Source organism: Lycium ferocissimum, chromosome 11 (genome assembly GCF_029784015.1).
Source record: "Lycium ferocissimum isolate CSIRO_LF1 chromosome 11, AGI_CSIRO_Lferr_CH_V1, whole genome shotgun sequence".
Taxonomy (NCBI): domain Eukaryota; kingdom Viridiplantae; phylum Streptophyta; class Magnoliopsida; order Solanales; family Solanaceae; genus Lycium; species Lycium ferocissimum.
Window position 1 is genome coordinate 33353416 of NC_081352.1, and position 17709 is coordinate 33371124.

Sequence of the window (17709 nt, forward strand, 5' to 3'; positions counted from 1 at the left end):
AATAAACAATTTGTTACAACGGTCCAAAAATTGTCACCGAGTAACTGAATATCTCGTTAGATCGAGTTGTAATGTAACGATTATTAATGCGTGCTTTATTTATTTTTATTAATGATAAAGGAATTGTATGCAATGATTAATTATGTGCAAATTATCATACATGAATTACTTAATTTGAAAATGATATATTGTCTTCAAATAGGTTAATTGGTACTCCCTCCGGATCACAAAAAGAGCCCACTTAGCCATTTGCACACCCCTTAAAAAAATACTAACTCTTAGATAAAAATAGATAATTTGACTAAACTACCTCTAATTAAATAGGCATTGGGATTTGATCATATAACACTTAATAGGGGCAAATATGAAAAAATAAGGTTAATTCTTTCTTGATTTGCTAAGTGAACTCTTTTTTTGATAAAAAAAAAAAGCTAAGTGAACTCTTTTTTTAATCTGGAGGAAGTACTTACTTGTTAATATATGTATTCTTATCCTTGTTCTGCATTCTATGTGCATAACATAAGATGTAAGTTCTTACATAATTTAATGAAAATATTATTTAATACTACCAACCAAACACTACATTAATTATGCGGTGATTATTTCTTTTCTAAGGCGAATCAAACACTATTAACTACACTATCTAGTGAAGAACTATTGTATGCAGAGATTAATTATTTCAAACCATCAATCAAACGAATCTTGAATTGAACTCATAATTCATTAGATGCTTTTTATGAATGTCAATTAAGTATCGTAAATAAATTCTGCCAATTGTCCAATCATTTAATAACCAGAGTCTGATAAATGACAACGGGAAAGGAAAAAGTAAAATTTTATGACAATATATAATATGATGGTCATGGAAATATATGAAAAGTTTACCATAATTAATGGTTCACACGCAAAAGATGATTCATATTACAGAATCAACACCCAAGTCTAAAAATCAACTTAAGAAAGGATAATCAAAGACACACTAACAAAGAAGAAAATCACTCTAAAAAAACTTAAGAAGAAACAACCATAAAGCCTGATAGAAAGTGTAGAACCTATGCTATTCTAACACAGTTGCAAACTTTGATTTTGGCTCAACTTGTTTCAAGTTAAAAGCCCTTAGAATTAACAAAGAAAAAATAAAATTAAAAACCTAAGAAAACAAACTTTTTTTCTTTTTTTCCTTTTATTCCTAAGGAAAATAAATTAAAACTTACATCAACAATTTGAAGGCAAACCATATACTTAAAACAACAGCAATCGATGCCCCACCGTTATACTTAACAGCGCCGTTATCCTCATCTGCCGTTGAATCATCACTAGGACCATCCGCCGGTGAATCTGCTGGAGATTCCGCCGGAGATTCAGGTGCCGGCGGCGACTTGTGTTTATTCTTAGAGTGTTCCGGTGCCGGCGCTGGTGCCGGAGTAGGAGCAGGTTTGAACAATTCCTTAGGTAATAATACCTTATCAAGCGAGAAAATTGCTAGTGGTTGTTCATCAACCAAAGTCCCTGTGATTTTCGCCGTAACAACCTTTGTTTTTAGAGTAACATCTTCACCGTCATTTTGAACTACGAAAGCGTACTTCTTAGCTCCATCGGTAGCTAACGTGTTCATACCTGTTAGGAAAAAATAATTCAAAGCCGTAAGAGATTAAAATTGATTAGTATTTGATATTTTAATTCATTTTTAGTTAGGATTTATAGTCAAATTTATATAAGAATTGATTTTCTATTTTGAGTTAAAATAAATTTCGTAATATTATACTTTATTTGTCCCAATTTATGTGACACGGTTGGAGTTTCGAGATTTAAATTTTAAAATTTTGATCTAGAATTCAGACATAGAAGCTTTACGTGTTTTGAAATAAAAATTATATATTTGAAAATTACGTTAAAAAAATGCTATAAATCTCACTAATTAACAGCTTAAAATATTTCAGATGCATATAAAAAAAATTCGGTCAAAAAAATAATTGGCTGAATCATAAAATCTGAAAGATGTCATATAAATTGAAATGTTGGGAGTACGGGTGCTAGTGGGGAGAATTGCGGAAATTAGAGAGCATTCAGATTCATGAAATTTATAAATAAGATATTTTCCTTCAAGTACCTCCGTTATTAGATTTCAAGCTCGAAATCGATTGATAAATAGGAACTCCATGATACTCAAGCAACGACTGTTTCCCTTCCTTGGTTAAATTCTTAAACTTAGGTAAAAAACTCTTCATTGCATCATCACCAGGACAAAATATTGTTAATCCACCATCAACATTGTCCTCAAATGTCTTTTCAGCTGGATTAGCCAAAAGAGTTTCAGCAAAAACTTTGCAGCCATGAACTGACATTAGAGAAGTAAGATTCATCTCGCTTGGTCCTGGAGTCGGAGCTTCAGCTTCGTTTGAGGGCAAAATCGTACTTATCTGAATAACGGATATGTTGTAAGGAATCTCGTCAATGGATTTGACGAATTTGGCGGGAGGAACACCATCGTAATCAGCTGGGCTGAACGCGACTTTACCTGTTATGATAAAACAATGTATGAAATCAATAACAACAAAAAAAGCAACACATAAAAAGAAAACTCACGGCCGTACCAACTCTTACTATCTTCGTCTCAATTTATGCGACACTTTTCGCTTTTTAAGCGTCAAACGAGTTGTTTTTTTACAGTAATTTTTTTATATGACTTTTAGATATTTTAAATTACTCCTATTAAGTATGGTGACTTATAATTCTTTTGTCTCGATTTATGTGATATAATTTAACTATGTACATAATTTAAGAAAAAAATAAGAATTTTAAAACTTGTGTTCTAAAATAAGTTATACTATATATTTGTGTGGCGGTAAGTAATAATGAAAAGTTTTAAGTTAAATTATTTATGATTATAGAAATGTATCATTTATTTTAGAAAAATCGAAAAGGAATGTGTATCACATCGGACTGAGAGAGTAGTAGTAGTTTAAATTTTATTTCAAAAATAAAGATTCTATTTTAAAAAACACATCAAATTAAGAAATTTTAATTTTGAAAAATTAAAATGCAACATGAATTAGGAGAGAGAGTGTATTATTTCTCAATAAAGATGATTATAACATTACCTCCTTTTAGGTTAGTAATGTTGACGAAACCAGAAGAACCGGAAGCCGAGCCGGTAGCTTGGAACATAGTGGCAGCAAGTGCGGTGCCATTAGTGATCTGGTGAAGCTTTTTAGCACCGAAATAATCAAGAAGCACGTGAAAAGAAAGAACATTTTTCATCGACGCAATAGATAGATGCTTAGAGAGTAGATCTGACATTCCAGCATTATCAACAGCACATATAGTTATTGTTTGCCGTCGATTAATTTCGTTGGCAAGGTGTGTAGTTGTTAAGTAATGGTTAAAAGTGGAAAATTGTGGGTGTTTAGCTAGAATGCGAGTAATGTTGTGAGATTCAGTGACACAAAGAAGTAGAGAAAGAGAAAGAACCACCGTGACAACGGTGGCTGACGACGGAAGCTGCATATTATTGTTTGGAGTGAAGTGGGAGTTTAGTGAAAGAGTGAAAAAGGGAGTTGTTATTGGGGTTAGTGTGAGATCTCAAGTGACTGCAAATTTATTGACCAAGTTATACGTACGTACCTTAAATTTACAGAAAGGGTACCAACTCGATGTTTATGATATGTGGTTTTTTCTACTATATAACGTGCTTTCATGACATATAATGATGTTTACATATACACTAATTTAACGTGCACTCACATAGACTGATGTTACACATATATAACGTCCTTTTACGTAGACCCACGATATTATTGCGGAACGATAAATACTCATTTATTCTTAATTAAAAGTATTGAGTTTGAGTATTGAGTTTTGAGAATATAATCATACTTATCACCCTGAGTGAGATTTTTTGTTGCAACAGATTAATTGAACTCTAAAAGAGTACGGAAATCAGATGAAAAAACAAAGAAAACTAATGTATGTTATCAACTTAATTTATGACCTAATTATAGTAAATTAAAGTAATTTGGTGTAAACAAGGTCATTCAATGAAAAAAAATGTTCAACTGATCACCTTTGATAGCTATAGCTTGGCCCTGCTCCCAAGTTCTTTTATAAGGTTATATTTCAACAAAAAGGAAAACAAAAATAACATAGTAATAATTAGCTTGAGAAAATAAGTTCTGTAACATACTTTGCTCGTTAAAATATCACAATTTAAACGTGATATCATGATTTCGAATCAAGTGATTTGTGTGATGCAGTGGGTCTTCAACTTCTTCCCTGGATAAAACTTGACAAAATTGTACAGTATTTATTTGGTCGGCTATAAGAACTTTCTAAATTTGCTGATTTAAGAACTCATCAATGTTGCTTTTTTTCTTTTCCAATGTTACCTTTATTATTGTAATGAGTGGTTTTCTTTATCAATCTATTGGAGTTAAATACTTCATCCTCCACATTAAGTGAATGTATCCCCAAAAAACTGAAATAAAAAAGCATTACCATATTATGCGGGTTCAGTTACCCTCTTTTCTTCACAAACAGACAAATATAGTATAATACTTCTTATATTTCTTTGATTTACATATTTTAAAAGCTGCTGATTATGGTCCTTGATTGACGTAAAAATGTTAGAAAAAGTTGTGGGGAGGGTGATTTAGTGATTTCGGAAAAATATGAGGGTGATTTTGGAATTGGAAGAATGACTTGCATTGCGGTTAAAGGGGCCCAAATAGATCAGAGCAATCAAAGGAGGAAAGTAAGGTTCAAAAGCTGGAAATCCAATAAGAATATGACACGTGTATAAAACATTGCTGTCAGAAATACGTATTTCCGTTGACGGGTACGATTCTCTGCAACACCCTCAGCTGTCTTTTTTATTCCCTCCATCTCAAATTATTTATCGGTGGTTGTTAAAAATAATTGGCTCAAATCATTTGTCGCTTTATATGCTCAAGGCATAATTTATTATTTTTTCTCCTTTTTACCCTTAGATATAAATAAGGGAAAAGTAGGTCGAATTCACCTCCTAATTAATAGAATTTCTTAAGGGCCGTGTAAAATAAAAAAACATACATAATTTGAGTTTTCTTTAAAACCTCAGCTTTTATAACGTTTAATATTGTACGCCGGCTATTACAGTCTGTTTATATTATGATTTTATTAAAATTATTAAAATCTCATTCAATTCTACCATTAATTTGTGAGTTATGACAAAGCGTGCTTCATATGCATGGACCTACTTTTCGTTTGAAATGCATTTGCAGCATTTAGAAAATGTAACAATTTCAGAAATTTGACTATTCAAACTACATTTACATTTGAATCGATCAAATGAAGGAAAGATTCACGCTTGGATATATAATACTGCTAATGTGTAGTTATTATTGTAAGGGGAAAAAAAAAAGAGCGTACATTGTAAATATTTTATTCTGTTTTAGACATTATGGGTTTAATGATATATATTCTATAAATGTGAACTCAATTATAATTTATAAGTGTGATAATTGGTTATTGAACGGTACATTTTATGTGTTTAGCTAATTGCAATTACGTCACCTCTCTCTCTCTCTCTCCCTTATATAAATATACTACCATCGTTATTTCATAATATTCGTTGTGCGTTCTGTAGTTATTTTATTGACACTGTTTTATTAAAGAAGGCCGGTAATAGAGAGGAAGACCAAATCATTCATCAATCAGAGGCATGATTCAAATATATATACAATTATTTTTGGTAATCTAAATATATTCGTGTCCTAATATTATGATGCAGTCTGGTAAATCAATTGAGAATTATTGGTCTCAAATACTACCTTTAAACTGAAGTTGTTACAAGTCAACTTCTGCTCCAAAATCTCATATACACAACTAACTTTATTTGTTATTCGTTCTCTTGTATATATCGGAATACAAAACAAGAATAAAAATGCGCAAGTTTATTTTGTCCTTGTACGCAAGTTTCTTCATGTCCCAACCTACTTGTTGATTTTGGGAGTTTGAAAATTGCATGTTGAATGTTGATAGGAAAAATGGTTTCTTCCAAAACGGCAAAAAGGAAGATTGAGAAAACAAAAAATCATTAATATTTTTTAAAAAAAATACATATAAACGAATCCAGGATTTGAAGTTACAAGTTCTATAACGACCTCAAAATAATATACAATAATCTCTGGTTTATAGTCAAATACTTATAGATATTTAGTTTAATTTCATAAGTCTGGGCAAAAGTTACTGAGTTCACACGAATCTGTAGAGGACGCTCTAGATCTGGGCTTGTACACGCACAATAGAGAACCATAGCTAACAATCTTTGAAAATTGTAGTACGTGTCTGCCAAAGATTATGGTGGAGTGACAAGTTCCGTACATCATCAAAGATCTCGGGTTTGCGATCTATGATCGAGAATACTTTACCCCCAAAGTGGGATTTTTTGACGTGAATTTGATGTCGGATGAAAAACCAAAAAATAAAATAATAAATTGTAGTACGTGAAGAATTGCTCAAGCACGAAAGGGAAGAATCCCTTTTTTTCCTATCTGAAATCTGAATCAGATGGTTTTCGTACTTACTACTAATTTTATGTAGGAATCAAACAGCACGTTATCAGCTGTCTGACAGTACTCTTTGAAATTAGTGAAGCTTGTGCACTATCCTAAAGTGATTAATTTCTTGTACGATTTATACTACTATTTACTTGCAAAATCAGAAATATGTGTTTAACTTGTACAGTACTATTTAATTTTGGCTATAGAAGTTATCCACCCCTTAAAAACACGAATAATATAATCATTTTTCTGCATAATTTAATTAAATTCTCAGTGAAAAAGATCTTCTAATAACCACAAATGTTGTTTTGAGAATGGAATTGCCTTTAGTAGCGAGCGGTTTAATCCCAGTGTGAGACTTTTGGCGCAGACATTTTTTCCTGAATTTTAGTTATTTTTGCCTGAACTTCAGATACAACATTTCTGAAGTTGTTACGGAAGTGGATAGATGTGCAAAAACTTTTAAAAAAAGTATGCTTATACGGATTAAATACAGTGTCCAAATAGGGTACATTGTGAAATTTTTACATCCGCACTAACAATAGTCCCTTTAATTTGTTGTTGTTGCGCCTAGTTGTACACATATATTGAAGTAATAAAGAGTGAATAACTTAAATGATCATTCAACTATAGTAAACTATTTACTAAAAATTTATGTTTATTTTGTATCAATAAAGTCACTCAAGTTATGCTAATTTATCTAAAAAGATACTGTAGCCAAAACATTAAAGAGATAATTGCGTAAACCTCCATTCAAATTTGGCTTTATGATACATTCTTTTGCTTAAATAATTTTGTAAGCAGATCCTTGTTCTCTTTCAAGAAAAAATCATTTACACCGTTATCAAATTTTGAACTCTACCTGTGTGTCGGGGTTGTTCCGTATTTTAGCTAGAGATATTTTTGTCTAGATATATTTTCACATTGAAATTAATTATTTTCTAATTACATTTAAAACGATGGCTAAACTATGATTGTCGGCCTAAAACCCGAACATCCCACGGTAAGGTTGGCAATCCTAAGCCCGAAAACTTAGATTAAAAACTTAATTAGATGTGATAAAACTTCTACGAGCCAGTCAATAAAACGTTAAGCCACAAAATCTAGCGGGCTAACTTGGTTTAGTCTAAATACTTCTGAAAATCAGTTACAAAATAAGTTTTTTTTTTCTTTCTTATTTTTCTTCTGGTATTTTTGAAAATAAGTTTCTAGAAATTTGACTAGTAGAATCCAACACAATAGCAGTGGAGATGATTTTTTCTTTTAAAAAAGGAAGTTTACAAAATCATTTAAGCAAAGGAAAATATCATAAAGGAAAAATTTGTCATAAATAGGTTAAAAAGTTATTTAAAAAAAAAAAAAAAAAAAAAAAAAAAGAGGATCAAGCATGACCATAGGGGAAGTACGTGTTACAAAGTCAAACTTTAGGGGAGGTTTATGTAATTATGCTTTTAGTTTTTTTTGGCTATAGGAACTTGATTGACTTTAGTGATGAATTTGCTATAGTCGAATGACCATTTAGGTTGTTCATTCTAGTAACAAATTAAATTTGCATATCTAGTGTATATAAAATCAACTAATGTTATCTTGTTATACAAGTACATATGACTATATGAGAAATAAAAGAGCTCATTTCTTGTTAGACAAGTACATATGACTCTATGAGAAATAAAAGCTCATTGTATTATATTATTTTGGTGAAATAATGTTTGGATAAATTGTATAGTTTCTCGTCGTTATGTAATTCCACACATTAACAGTGTGAAGAATAAACTTACAATTTCATAAAAAAGAAAATGTACAATATGGGTGAAGTTACAATAATAATAAAACAAAGATAGAATAAATAATAAAATTGGGTTATCCAGTAATAAGCAAAATCAAAAGGAGAAGAAAAAAATAAGGTAATTTATGCTGCCACACCAAATCGGTCATTACATAAATGGAATTTTTCGTCATTACATGAGGATGGATTCAACAATATGACAGGGCAAAATTTAAGTAATAATAATTTTAAAAAATTGTATTTAAAATGACGATACGATACGATACAATAGGAAACAACCATCCAGATTAAACAAGCTGGATTGACAATAGCACTAATCCTTAAGAAGAAGCGGCCATTCTTGCCACTCATAAGGAAATAAATTGTAGTCTGCCCTGGGGTAAATCGAAGCAGAAAACTAAAATCGAAGTAAATACGAACATAAAGCCTCGTTCTAAATCGAAGCAGAAAACTAAAATCGAAGTAAATCGAAGCACAAACTAAAATCGAAGTAAATCGAAGCACAAACTAAAATCGAAGTAAATACGAACATAAAGCCTCGTTCTAAATCGAAGCAGAAACTAAAATCGAAGTAAATACGAACATAAAGGTTTGTTCTAAATCCAAGTAGAAAACTAAAACCGAAGTAAATACGAACATAAAGCTTCGTTCTAAATCGAAGTAGAAAACTAAAATTGAAATAAATATGAACATAAAGCTTCATTCTAAGTTTCGAAGTAAATCGAAGCAGAAAACTAAAATTGAAGTAAATACGAACATAGAGCTTCATTCTAAATCGAAGTAAATCGAAGCAGAAACTGAAATCGAAGTAAATACGAACATAAAGCTTCGTTCTAAATCCAAGCAGAAAACTAAAATTCAAATTTGTGACAGTTCATACAACTCCAAAATGCTTACGATAGAAGAGAAGGACAAAATGAAGAAATTCTGGGTTTTAATTTCGTATGACTATCTAATATACTTACAGATAAAATGAACATATCTCGAACGAGACTGGACGCCAATCCAAGGCTTTTGCTTCATCCAAAGGTTTAAATTTTGTGTTGGTTTCATCCAACACAGAATTGAACCTAGATCTGTAGTAGTTGTGCTTCTGAAAAGAAAAAAAAAATTGTAGAAATAAATATGCGAATTCGAATTTGATCAATTTTTGAACTCAAATTCGAATTGCAGTACCTGTGCCCAGTGTTTTAAAAGGCAGAGGCGTAAGGCAGGCGTTTTACATTTGCCCCGGCTAGGCGTAAGCCCCGAGGCACGAGGCGTAAGCCCCACGGGTATATATTTTTAGTATTCGTAAAATATTATAATTACAATAAATATTTTTAAATAGGTAAAATTACATAAAAAAAATAAAAGAAATCTGTAAATAAATGATAATAGTAACATTAGTATTTATATTAGTGAGGATCAATTCAAGTCAATAAGATATTAGCCATGTGTTTTAAAGATATTACCTAGGATGTTATTATAAAAACTTTATTTAATAATATGAAGATTTGAGTAGTTTAGTTCAAAGTTTTAAAACGTAGATAGCGTTTTTTCTTTCTTTTGTTATATATATTTTGTACTTCTTTTTACAATCTTCAATATTATTTAAGAGAAACTTAAACCATAAAATTCATCGGTAAAATTTTTTGGGGCCTCGAAAGTTTGAGGGTCTAAAACAAAAGCTTTACTAGCCTCACCCTTGAGCCACCCCTGCTTACAACTTGTAATTATATATAACATAATTTTACAAGTATAAACAATACAATGAAATAAAAGCTATTATGGAATATAAATCAACTCTAACATCTTAGCTTTTCAAACAATGAAAAAATCACAATTTCTTAAAACAATATTACTATCATACTATTCATTTTATATCAATAAATTTTATCAGTATTATAATTAAAACATAATTCCTTTATGAATAAAATGAAAATTACTTTCAAATAGCGAAATAATAAAATATGATAATTTTGATATATAGGACAAAAGACCAATGACAAGTGAAAATGTACAAATCGGCTATGTATTTTTAAAAGAAATATTAAGTGATATTCACCCTCACGATGTTCTCAAATAGTAAATATGCAATACTACGACTTGTTATTTGAGTTACACTCAGTCTTCTTATTTCTATAAATGAAAAACTATTAAGTATCATTCATTTGTTAAAGAATTATAAGGGTAAACAATTTTAATTAAAGAATTTAATATATAAATTGTGTAAGAACCGTTAGGCGAGCTCGAGCGTTGGGCGTGTTTAGGGAGTACAGTCGGACGCTTAGGGCGTAAGCCTCACAGAACTAAGCCCACACGTGAGCGGGGGCGTTTTGCCCGATCTCTCGCCGAGGCGAGTCTTGAATCGCTTTTAAAGCCTTGCACATGCCATATCTATTATCCCTTTCCAAAATAATGGATGAGAAGCTGATCAATTCTTCACCTTCTTTGCTATCACTTTAGAACTGGATTGGAATATCAGGCTTACAAATTGAATTGCAACCATTTTGAAATTTGATTTGGGAATTGGAATTTGGGGGTATAAAAGTAACGCGGGATGATTGAATTCTAAAGTTTAAAACTCATTTTGATCCCCAAACTTTTCTTTATAATTCAAAAAAAAGAGTAAATTATTGAAGATAGTAATTAGAGTTAAAATATTTATTTAAATAATGAAAAAATGTTATTCCATTGTCACAATAGCTAAGTTATAAATGATATTTAGTTAAAATTAATCTTTTTGTTTAACCAAAACAATAAATTTGGTCTTTTTTCCTGTCCATTTGTGCTAATGACTTGATACTTCTTTAAGTTTTAAAATTCGTATATATAGTGCTTATAAGAAATAATGTCAATTATATTTTAGTAGCGGCGGAGGCAACATTTTTACCAAGGGGGTTCAAAAGATTTCAGGATGATAAGGGAAGCTTACGTACGTGTACCATCCAACTTAACAGTTTTGCACTTCTGATAGCCTCATATTGATTTACACTCTGCTAAACGTCTATCATTTTCCTAAATCCTTCCCACATAACGCTCCTTTCTAACACCTTTATTTTTCCTTCTCTCAAATTCTAATCTTTCATTTTTATTTTGGACAATATATTTTTAACAAATTGTTAATAAAACACACAAGCACAATAATTTTAATACAACATATTTCTCAAGCATTTTTTTCAAGTATTGTATAACTATGTTCTTCTCGAAGCATTACCAATCTTTTATTTCACCAAGAAAACATATACAGAGAAGAAAAATAAAGATGCTCATAAAAATATAGAGGGAAGAAATATAAAGATGCTCATCACAATTATAATCTCACAACAATTTCCATTTCCATCACCATGTAAGAAAATTATTACATTCATAAAATTTCATAAATTCATTTATTCACCACTGCAGCAACACCACATCTACAACAACACCACAACTTCATCCCTACCATCACACTTCCTCCTGCACCGAATAAACAATCGCAATTTTCAACAACAACATAAAAAAAAAGTAAAGGTCTATCCATAAATCAACAGAAAATATCATAATTGTCACATTAACTACTCTTGCAATAATCACAATGAAGGATCTATAATAATTATATAAAAAAAAAGATATAAAAAAAAAAAAGATAAAAAAAGAAGGAAAACTCAGATCCAAAGAAGAAAAGTTAAAGAACCAAATATCAATCAATCCTCACGGACCCAAGCCTATAAAAAATATATCAGAATCTTATATTAATATATAATGATGTATAAATGTGTATATACAGCTTTTATACACTGTTATATAGCTATATGTTTATCATACAATGTTTAAGTATGTATAAGTACTGTATATAGGTGTATATATATTGTATGTAGGTGTATACTGTGTATATACACCTCTATTACATTTTATACAATGTATAAACACTCCTTAGAGGACTCATAAAATCCACTCACAAATCATTGTATTTTCACAAAATCATTGTATTTTCACCGACACATCATAGTCCATCAATTTCATTTTCTTCCGATCTTCACCCATAAATGAAAAGAATTTAAAACTCCACTAAAACCCTTCAGTGAGAAAAATAGCTTTCTTCATTGTAAAAATATTAGAAGCTTATATGGAGGAGATGTTACCACTTAAAAAGATCTCACCCTAGTAATCACTGACAGTGATATGTCACGAAATTTGGATCGAAGGTTACATGAACTAATTAAATAAAAAAATGATTTGAGGTTAAATACAAAAATAGATAGAACAAGAGAGAAAATGATACGTATAAAATAGAGCAACTTGAAGGTGTTGGGGTTGAGGGACAGAAGAAACAGAAATGGGTTGTTTTCTCTGTAGCAGAAGAACAACTTTTTGCCTTTGCGAATAAAAGAAGAATTAGGAGTATAATTTCTCCTAATCAGTCTGTCTTTGTAGATAATAGACAAATCGTTGACAATGTTGTCTTGGCTCATGAGTGTATACATGTGTTGAAAAACAAGAGAAGAGGGAACAATAAATATATGGCTCTAAAATTGGACATGGCAAAAGCTTACGATAGAGTGGAATGAATATATGTTCAAAAATTACTTTTGAAAATGGGTTTCCATGACACGTTTGTTAGTTGGGTTATGCAATGTATCACTACTCCTACTTATAGATTTAATCTGAATGGGGAAATTGCTGGGTTTGTTAAGCCTAGTAAAGGACTAAGACAAGGTGATCCTTTATCACCATAATTGTACTACCATAATTGTTCATATTATGCGCGGAAGGCCTTTCTAGGCTTTTGAATAATGCAACTTGAAGTTGTATTTTGGAATTTGAAAAACAAGAAAAACTTGTTTTTCAAGTTTTTCACTTTTTTCACAACCAAATTTCAAAAACTATGGCCAAACACAACTCCAATTCCAAAATTCCAAAAAAAGTGATTTTTTTTTTTGGTTTCTATGGCCAAACGCCCACTAAATATACCCTATTCCTTATGTAGATATACGTCATTCTCACTTTATATTAATGATTTTTTTAGGTCCTTTACCAAAAAAAAAAAAAAAAAGTTCTATGATCCTTTTAGAAGAGATCTTCATTTTTACACATAAGAGATCTGAAAATGTCATTTTATTCTATTCAAATTGTAAGAGGTCAAGAAAACTCATTTCCTCCCTTATTTTCTTTGAAATGCATTTGCAACATTTAGAAAATGTACCATTTTCAGAAATTTGACAATCTATATTACATTCACATTTGAATCGGTTTAATGAAAAACAAATTTCCCGCTTGAATATGTACTGTTAAATGGTACTCCAGTTATTATAAACTACGGAATTTGTCCGCGCTTCGGACGGAATTTATGAAATATTTACTAACATATTTTAATTGAAAAATGTATTTTTTTTTTCCTATAGTCTTTGAATCCAAAAAATTAGATTTCAAGTTTTAACCAATTTTATTAGTATTAATTTTCAAGTTTTAACCAATTTTATTAGTATTGACATTAATTAGTCTGATATTTCTCCAACAACAACATAAATTAAAATTTTATGAAATCTCTTTTACCACTTCTCCCAATAGTAGCAAATAACTAATAGAGAGTGTCACAAATATCCAAATATATTTTCCGAATTGAAATTTATTCGCAAAATTTTGTAGACTGTAATTTTCACTACTTTTCTGTTCGCCGCATATTGGTCACTTTAAGCATAACTTAAAAACTCTGTGAAATAAAGCTGATATAGAAATCCATCTTGAGATATGGTGTAAATCATATTACATATAACTTTATTTTATTCAAAAGCACCAGAAACACATACATTTCTATAAAACTCACAAAAGTACATAGTAGCAACAAAAAAAATCATAAAAATAATTGCTATTCTGACTAACTTTATTTTCTTAATCTACTTCCGCAAACTGGCAAGAGATTACCAAAAGATACTAACTAAATAAACACAAAAAATGAGATGCTAATAAATTTAATAAATAAGCAATGATTGGGGGTGGGGGGGGGGGGGGGTTGCGCTTAGAATCAAAACAAATAAATATAGATTAAGAATTTATAAATAAAAAAATAAAAAAACTACTAATAGGTTTTTGAAGCGTCAGTTTCTTGCACTACACTTACAACATATAATGTCTCGACATTTGATCAAGTGTCTTAACGTTGTCATGACAGCACAACTAAAGCACGTGAATTGTGAATTGCTGAATTAAAAAGAAGTTAGTACGAATATATCCATCCTTGCACGGGTTGCACCTATAAGAAAATAGAAGATTACCATTATTTATAATGGAAGAAAAGAAAATATCTATACATAATAAGTTTTTAAGTGAGAATAAAAAAGACAAAATCCACTTACACATATCAAAGCAAGCTGAAAGATAGGAGCCCAAGGTTTAATGGTGAAAACCCCTTTTAAATTTCATAATTAAGTGGAAAGAAAGTGGCTGGAGTCTCTCCATTTTCCAAATTAATGAGAAAAATCTGTTTTTTGGTATTAAAAGTTCATTATACGTGGGCTTTTGTAGGGAAAACCAAACGGCTCTTTGAGCTTTAAAGATATTGTGGTTATATTTTTCTTTATTATTCCGTTTAATTTAATTAGTATAGATAATAGGTAGATTGAATGAGAGGAGTAAAGCACAATAAGTGACAGTTAATATGGAGCAAATGCAAAAGTTTAGTTACGTAAATTGATTGAAGAAGTAATTTTTTATTTTTCTTAATAGCACATAGGTGAAGAATAGTAGAAGAAATGTCAAAAAATGGAGAAAAAAGAAAAATAGCAATGGTGGTCATTGAGAGGTGTCACATCACCTTTCTTATTCCTAGCTTTATTATATATATTGATTGATATTGATATTTTATTATATTTTCATGAGTTTGATGATATATACTCTATAAATGTGAACCCAATTATAAGTGTGATAATTCATTATTAGATCGTGCATTTTATGTGTTTGATGGGTTCAGTATAACTGTGAGTTTAGGCTTAACTCCATGAGATTTGTAATTGCAGGGCCCACCAGAGATTAATTAATTGTAATTAAGTCCTCTCTCTCGAGTTGTTATATAAGTATGCTACCATGGTCATTTATAATACTCCATTTGTCCCAAATTATATGACAAGCTTTCCATTTCAGTTTGTCCAAAAAAGAATGACACATTTCTTTCTTCGGCAATAATTTTACTCTAAACTTTACCTTTTACGCTTAACGAGATGATTTATAATCAGACAAATACCTTTGTCTTGTTTTAGACCACTAGATTCAAAAGTATTCATTTATTTCTTAAACTCCGTGTCAGTCAAATTACATCACATAAATTGGGACGGAAAAAGTATTTGTTATGTGTTTTGTAGTTATTTTATTGATACCATCTTACTAAAGAAAGGGTAATATAGAGGAAGACCAAATTATTCATCAATCAGAGGTATGATTCTGATTTATATGCAATTTATAATGCAGTCTCGTAACTCAATCGGGAAATATTGGTTTCAAATACTCTGTACCTTTAAACTGAAGTTGTTACAATTCCACTTCTGTTCCAAAATCTCATATACACAACTAACTTTATTTGTTACTAGTGAATTTGCGCGGTGCACAAGCTAATCTTTTTAATAAATTTAAACAATATAGATGACCAAAAAAATCTTATAGTACTAACATTTTAAAAAAATGAACACTTCTTTTTTGTAATTTTGTAAAGACAGATTTCTTAAGGCACAATTGAATAAAAGTTAACGAAATTAGTCCTCTCACATTTAATTCCTGTAGAATATTTTCGTAAATAATTCTTTATTGATTAAAAAAAAAAATTGGTTTAGCATCTCTCTCGTATGATTTTCTTGAAATATCTCGCCGTAAACTAATTCTTACTTTAGAGGAATAAATATGATGCATGGATTTTTTTTTTTTTTTTTGAAGGGAGCGCGGCGAACCGGGTAAAGTTCTTCGCCTGCGACTGGAGGTCGCGGGTTCGAGCGAGTGGAAAGAGCCTCTTGCGTAAATGCAAGGTAAGGCTGTACATAATAGATCGCTTGTGGTCCGCCCTTCCCGACCCCGCGCATAGCGAGAGCTTAGTGCATTTCCTTCTTGCTTTTTTAGTCGTACGATTTTTAGTAATATTTACAAAAATTGAGCACCAAAAATTTTAGAAAATTTAAATGTATGCTTAACTAAATTTCTTTTTTGTAGGAAACTAATTATTTTTTAACAAAGTTTTATCTGAATTGTCTCTCTCTCTCTCTCACACACACGTGGACACATATTTTCAAACTCCTCAAACAAAATGGCAAGGAGAATTGAAAATAAAAATTACAAAAGCTTTCTTATTCTTAAAAAGCAATTGAAAAATAGCTAATATAAATTGATTTCTACAAGTCATTTACGATTTAATTTGAAAACCCATTTTCATTACCTTGTTGGGAAAAATGACAGTATACGTAGAGGCTTTTAGACAAAAAGTAAATTAAAAAAAAAAAAAAACACAACAAATTCTATCTAAAACCACAAAACTAAAATATCTCATGTATCAAAGTATTTATTCAAGTAAAATAATAAAGACTTTTTTTTTCATAAGAAAGAAAACACTCACTATCTTTGGGATCTGGTTCTATGCTGTTGTTCAAGATTTTAGTGGACAGACTCGGTAAGATTTTTTGCTTCGCATCGAATTAAATCACGTGTTCCACCGCTTGTGCCGGGCCTCCGACAATTCAGTAATATTTGTCAAGTCTTAAAAATCACATGAAAAATAAACCTAAGAGAAGAACAAATGAGAGCTAATATGTTGTTTGCTTGACACTTTTCTAAAAATTTATCAAAAAAGTAACCAACAATAATGTGCAAAAGCAATGAAAACGGAAAGAAATAAAAGCAAACGAATACAACTCAGTCAAACCACATGAAATATTCCACAACAGTTGCTGAAAAGTAAGACGAAGATGACAGAAAAAGATACACTGCCTGTTATATTTTTCTGCATTCTCAGTTTTTTTTTTTATTAGGTATACTGTTAGAGGGCATAGCCACCCATGATAAGATGCTCTATAGGAAAAAGCAGCAAAGCGTCAAAATTGATGTATAGCTACAGCACAAGACCTCATGTGTTTAGAACAATCTGATGTAAACAAAAATCAATAGACATGCTCACTAAATAGACCAAGGCCCAGCTTGCTGTAAGCTTGAGCTGGTAATATAATTAGATATAGTTTCTTCATAATTATTATTGGGGAAAAAACGGTTTAGACTTTATTGCAAATAGATTTAATGCATCACTAATTGTTTCTTCTACGTGGGATGAATCAGATAGTTAATTGTGTTTTATTGCAATACGTGCGCTGATTATTAATTGGGTTTTATTGCAATACGTGGGCTGATTCTTTTAAGGGCTATTTACTTGATCAATTTTTTTTTTATTATGAG

At 30.6% G+C, this 17709-nt stretch overlaps 1 protein-coding gene across 1 annotated transcript; it reads right to left on the reverse strand.

The window, feature by feature from the left end:
* Positions 1–818: 818 nt before the first annotated feature.
* Positions 819–3662, reverse strand: LOC132037073 (fasciclin-like arabinogalactan protein 1). Its single transcript, XM_059427511.1, has 3 exons — positions 3102–3662; positions 2111–2518; positions 819–1617 (listed from the first exon to the last, which is right to left on the reverse strand). Exons 1-3 carry the CDS (start codon positions 3505–3507, stop codon positions 1211–1213), a joined length of 1221 nt encoding a protein of 406 aa, XP_059283494.1. The 5' UTR covers positions 3508–3662; the 3' UTR covers positions 819–1210.
* Positions 3663–17709: the final 14047 nt, after the last annotated feature.

What these genes read in the sequence shown, in the direction of transcription:
- LOC132037073 (XM_059427511.1), bottom strand. Translation starts at nt 3,507, where the DNA reads ATGCAGCTTCCGTCGTCAGCCACCGTTGTCACGGTGGTTCTTTCTCTT. An exon ending in CATTACTAACCTAAAAGGAG is followed by an intron (nt 2,519 to 3,101) that starts GTAATGTTATAA and finishes TTATCATAACAG; the next exon opens with GTAAAGTCGCGTTCAGCCCA. An exon ending in CTTGAAATCTAATAACGGAG is followed by an intron (nt 1,618 to 2,110) that starts GTACTTGAAGGA and finishes TTTTCCTAACAG; the next exon opens with GTATGAACACGTTAGCTACC.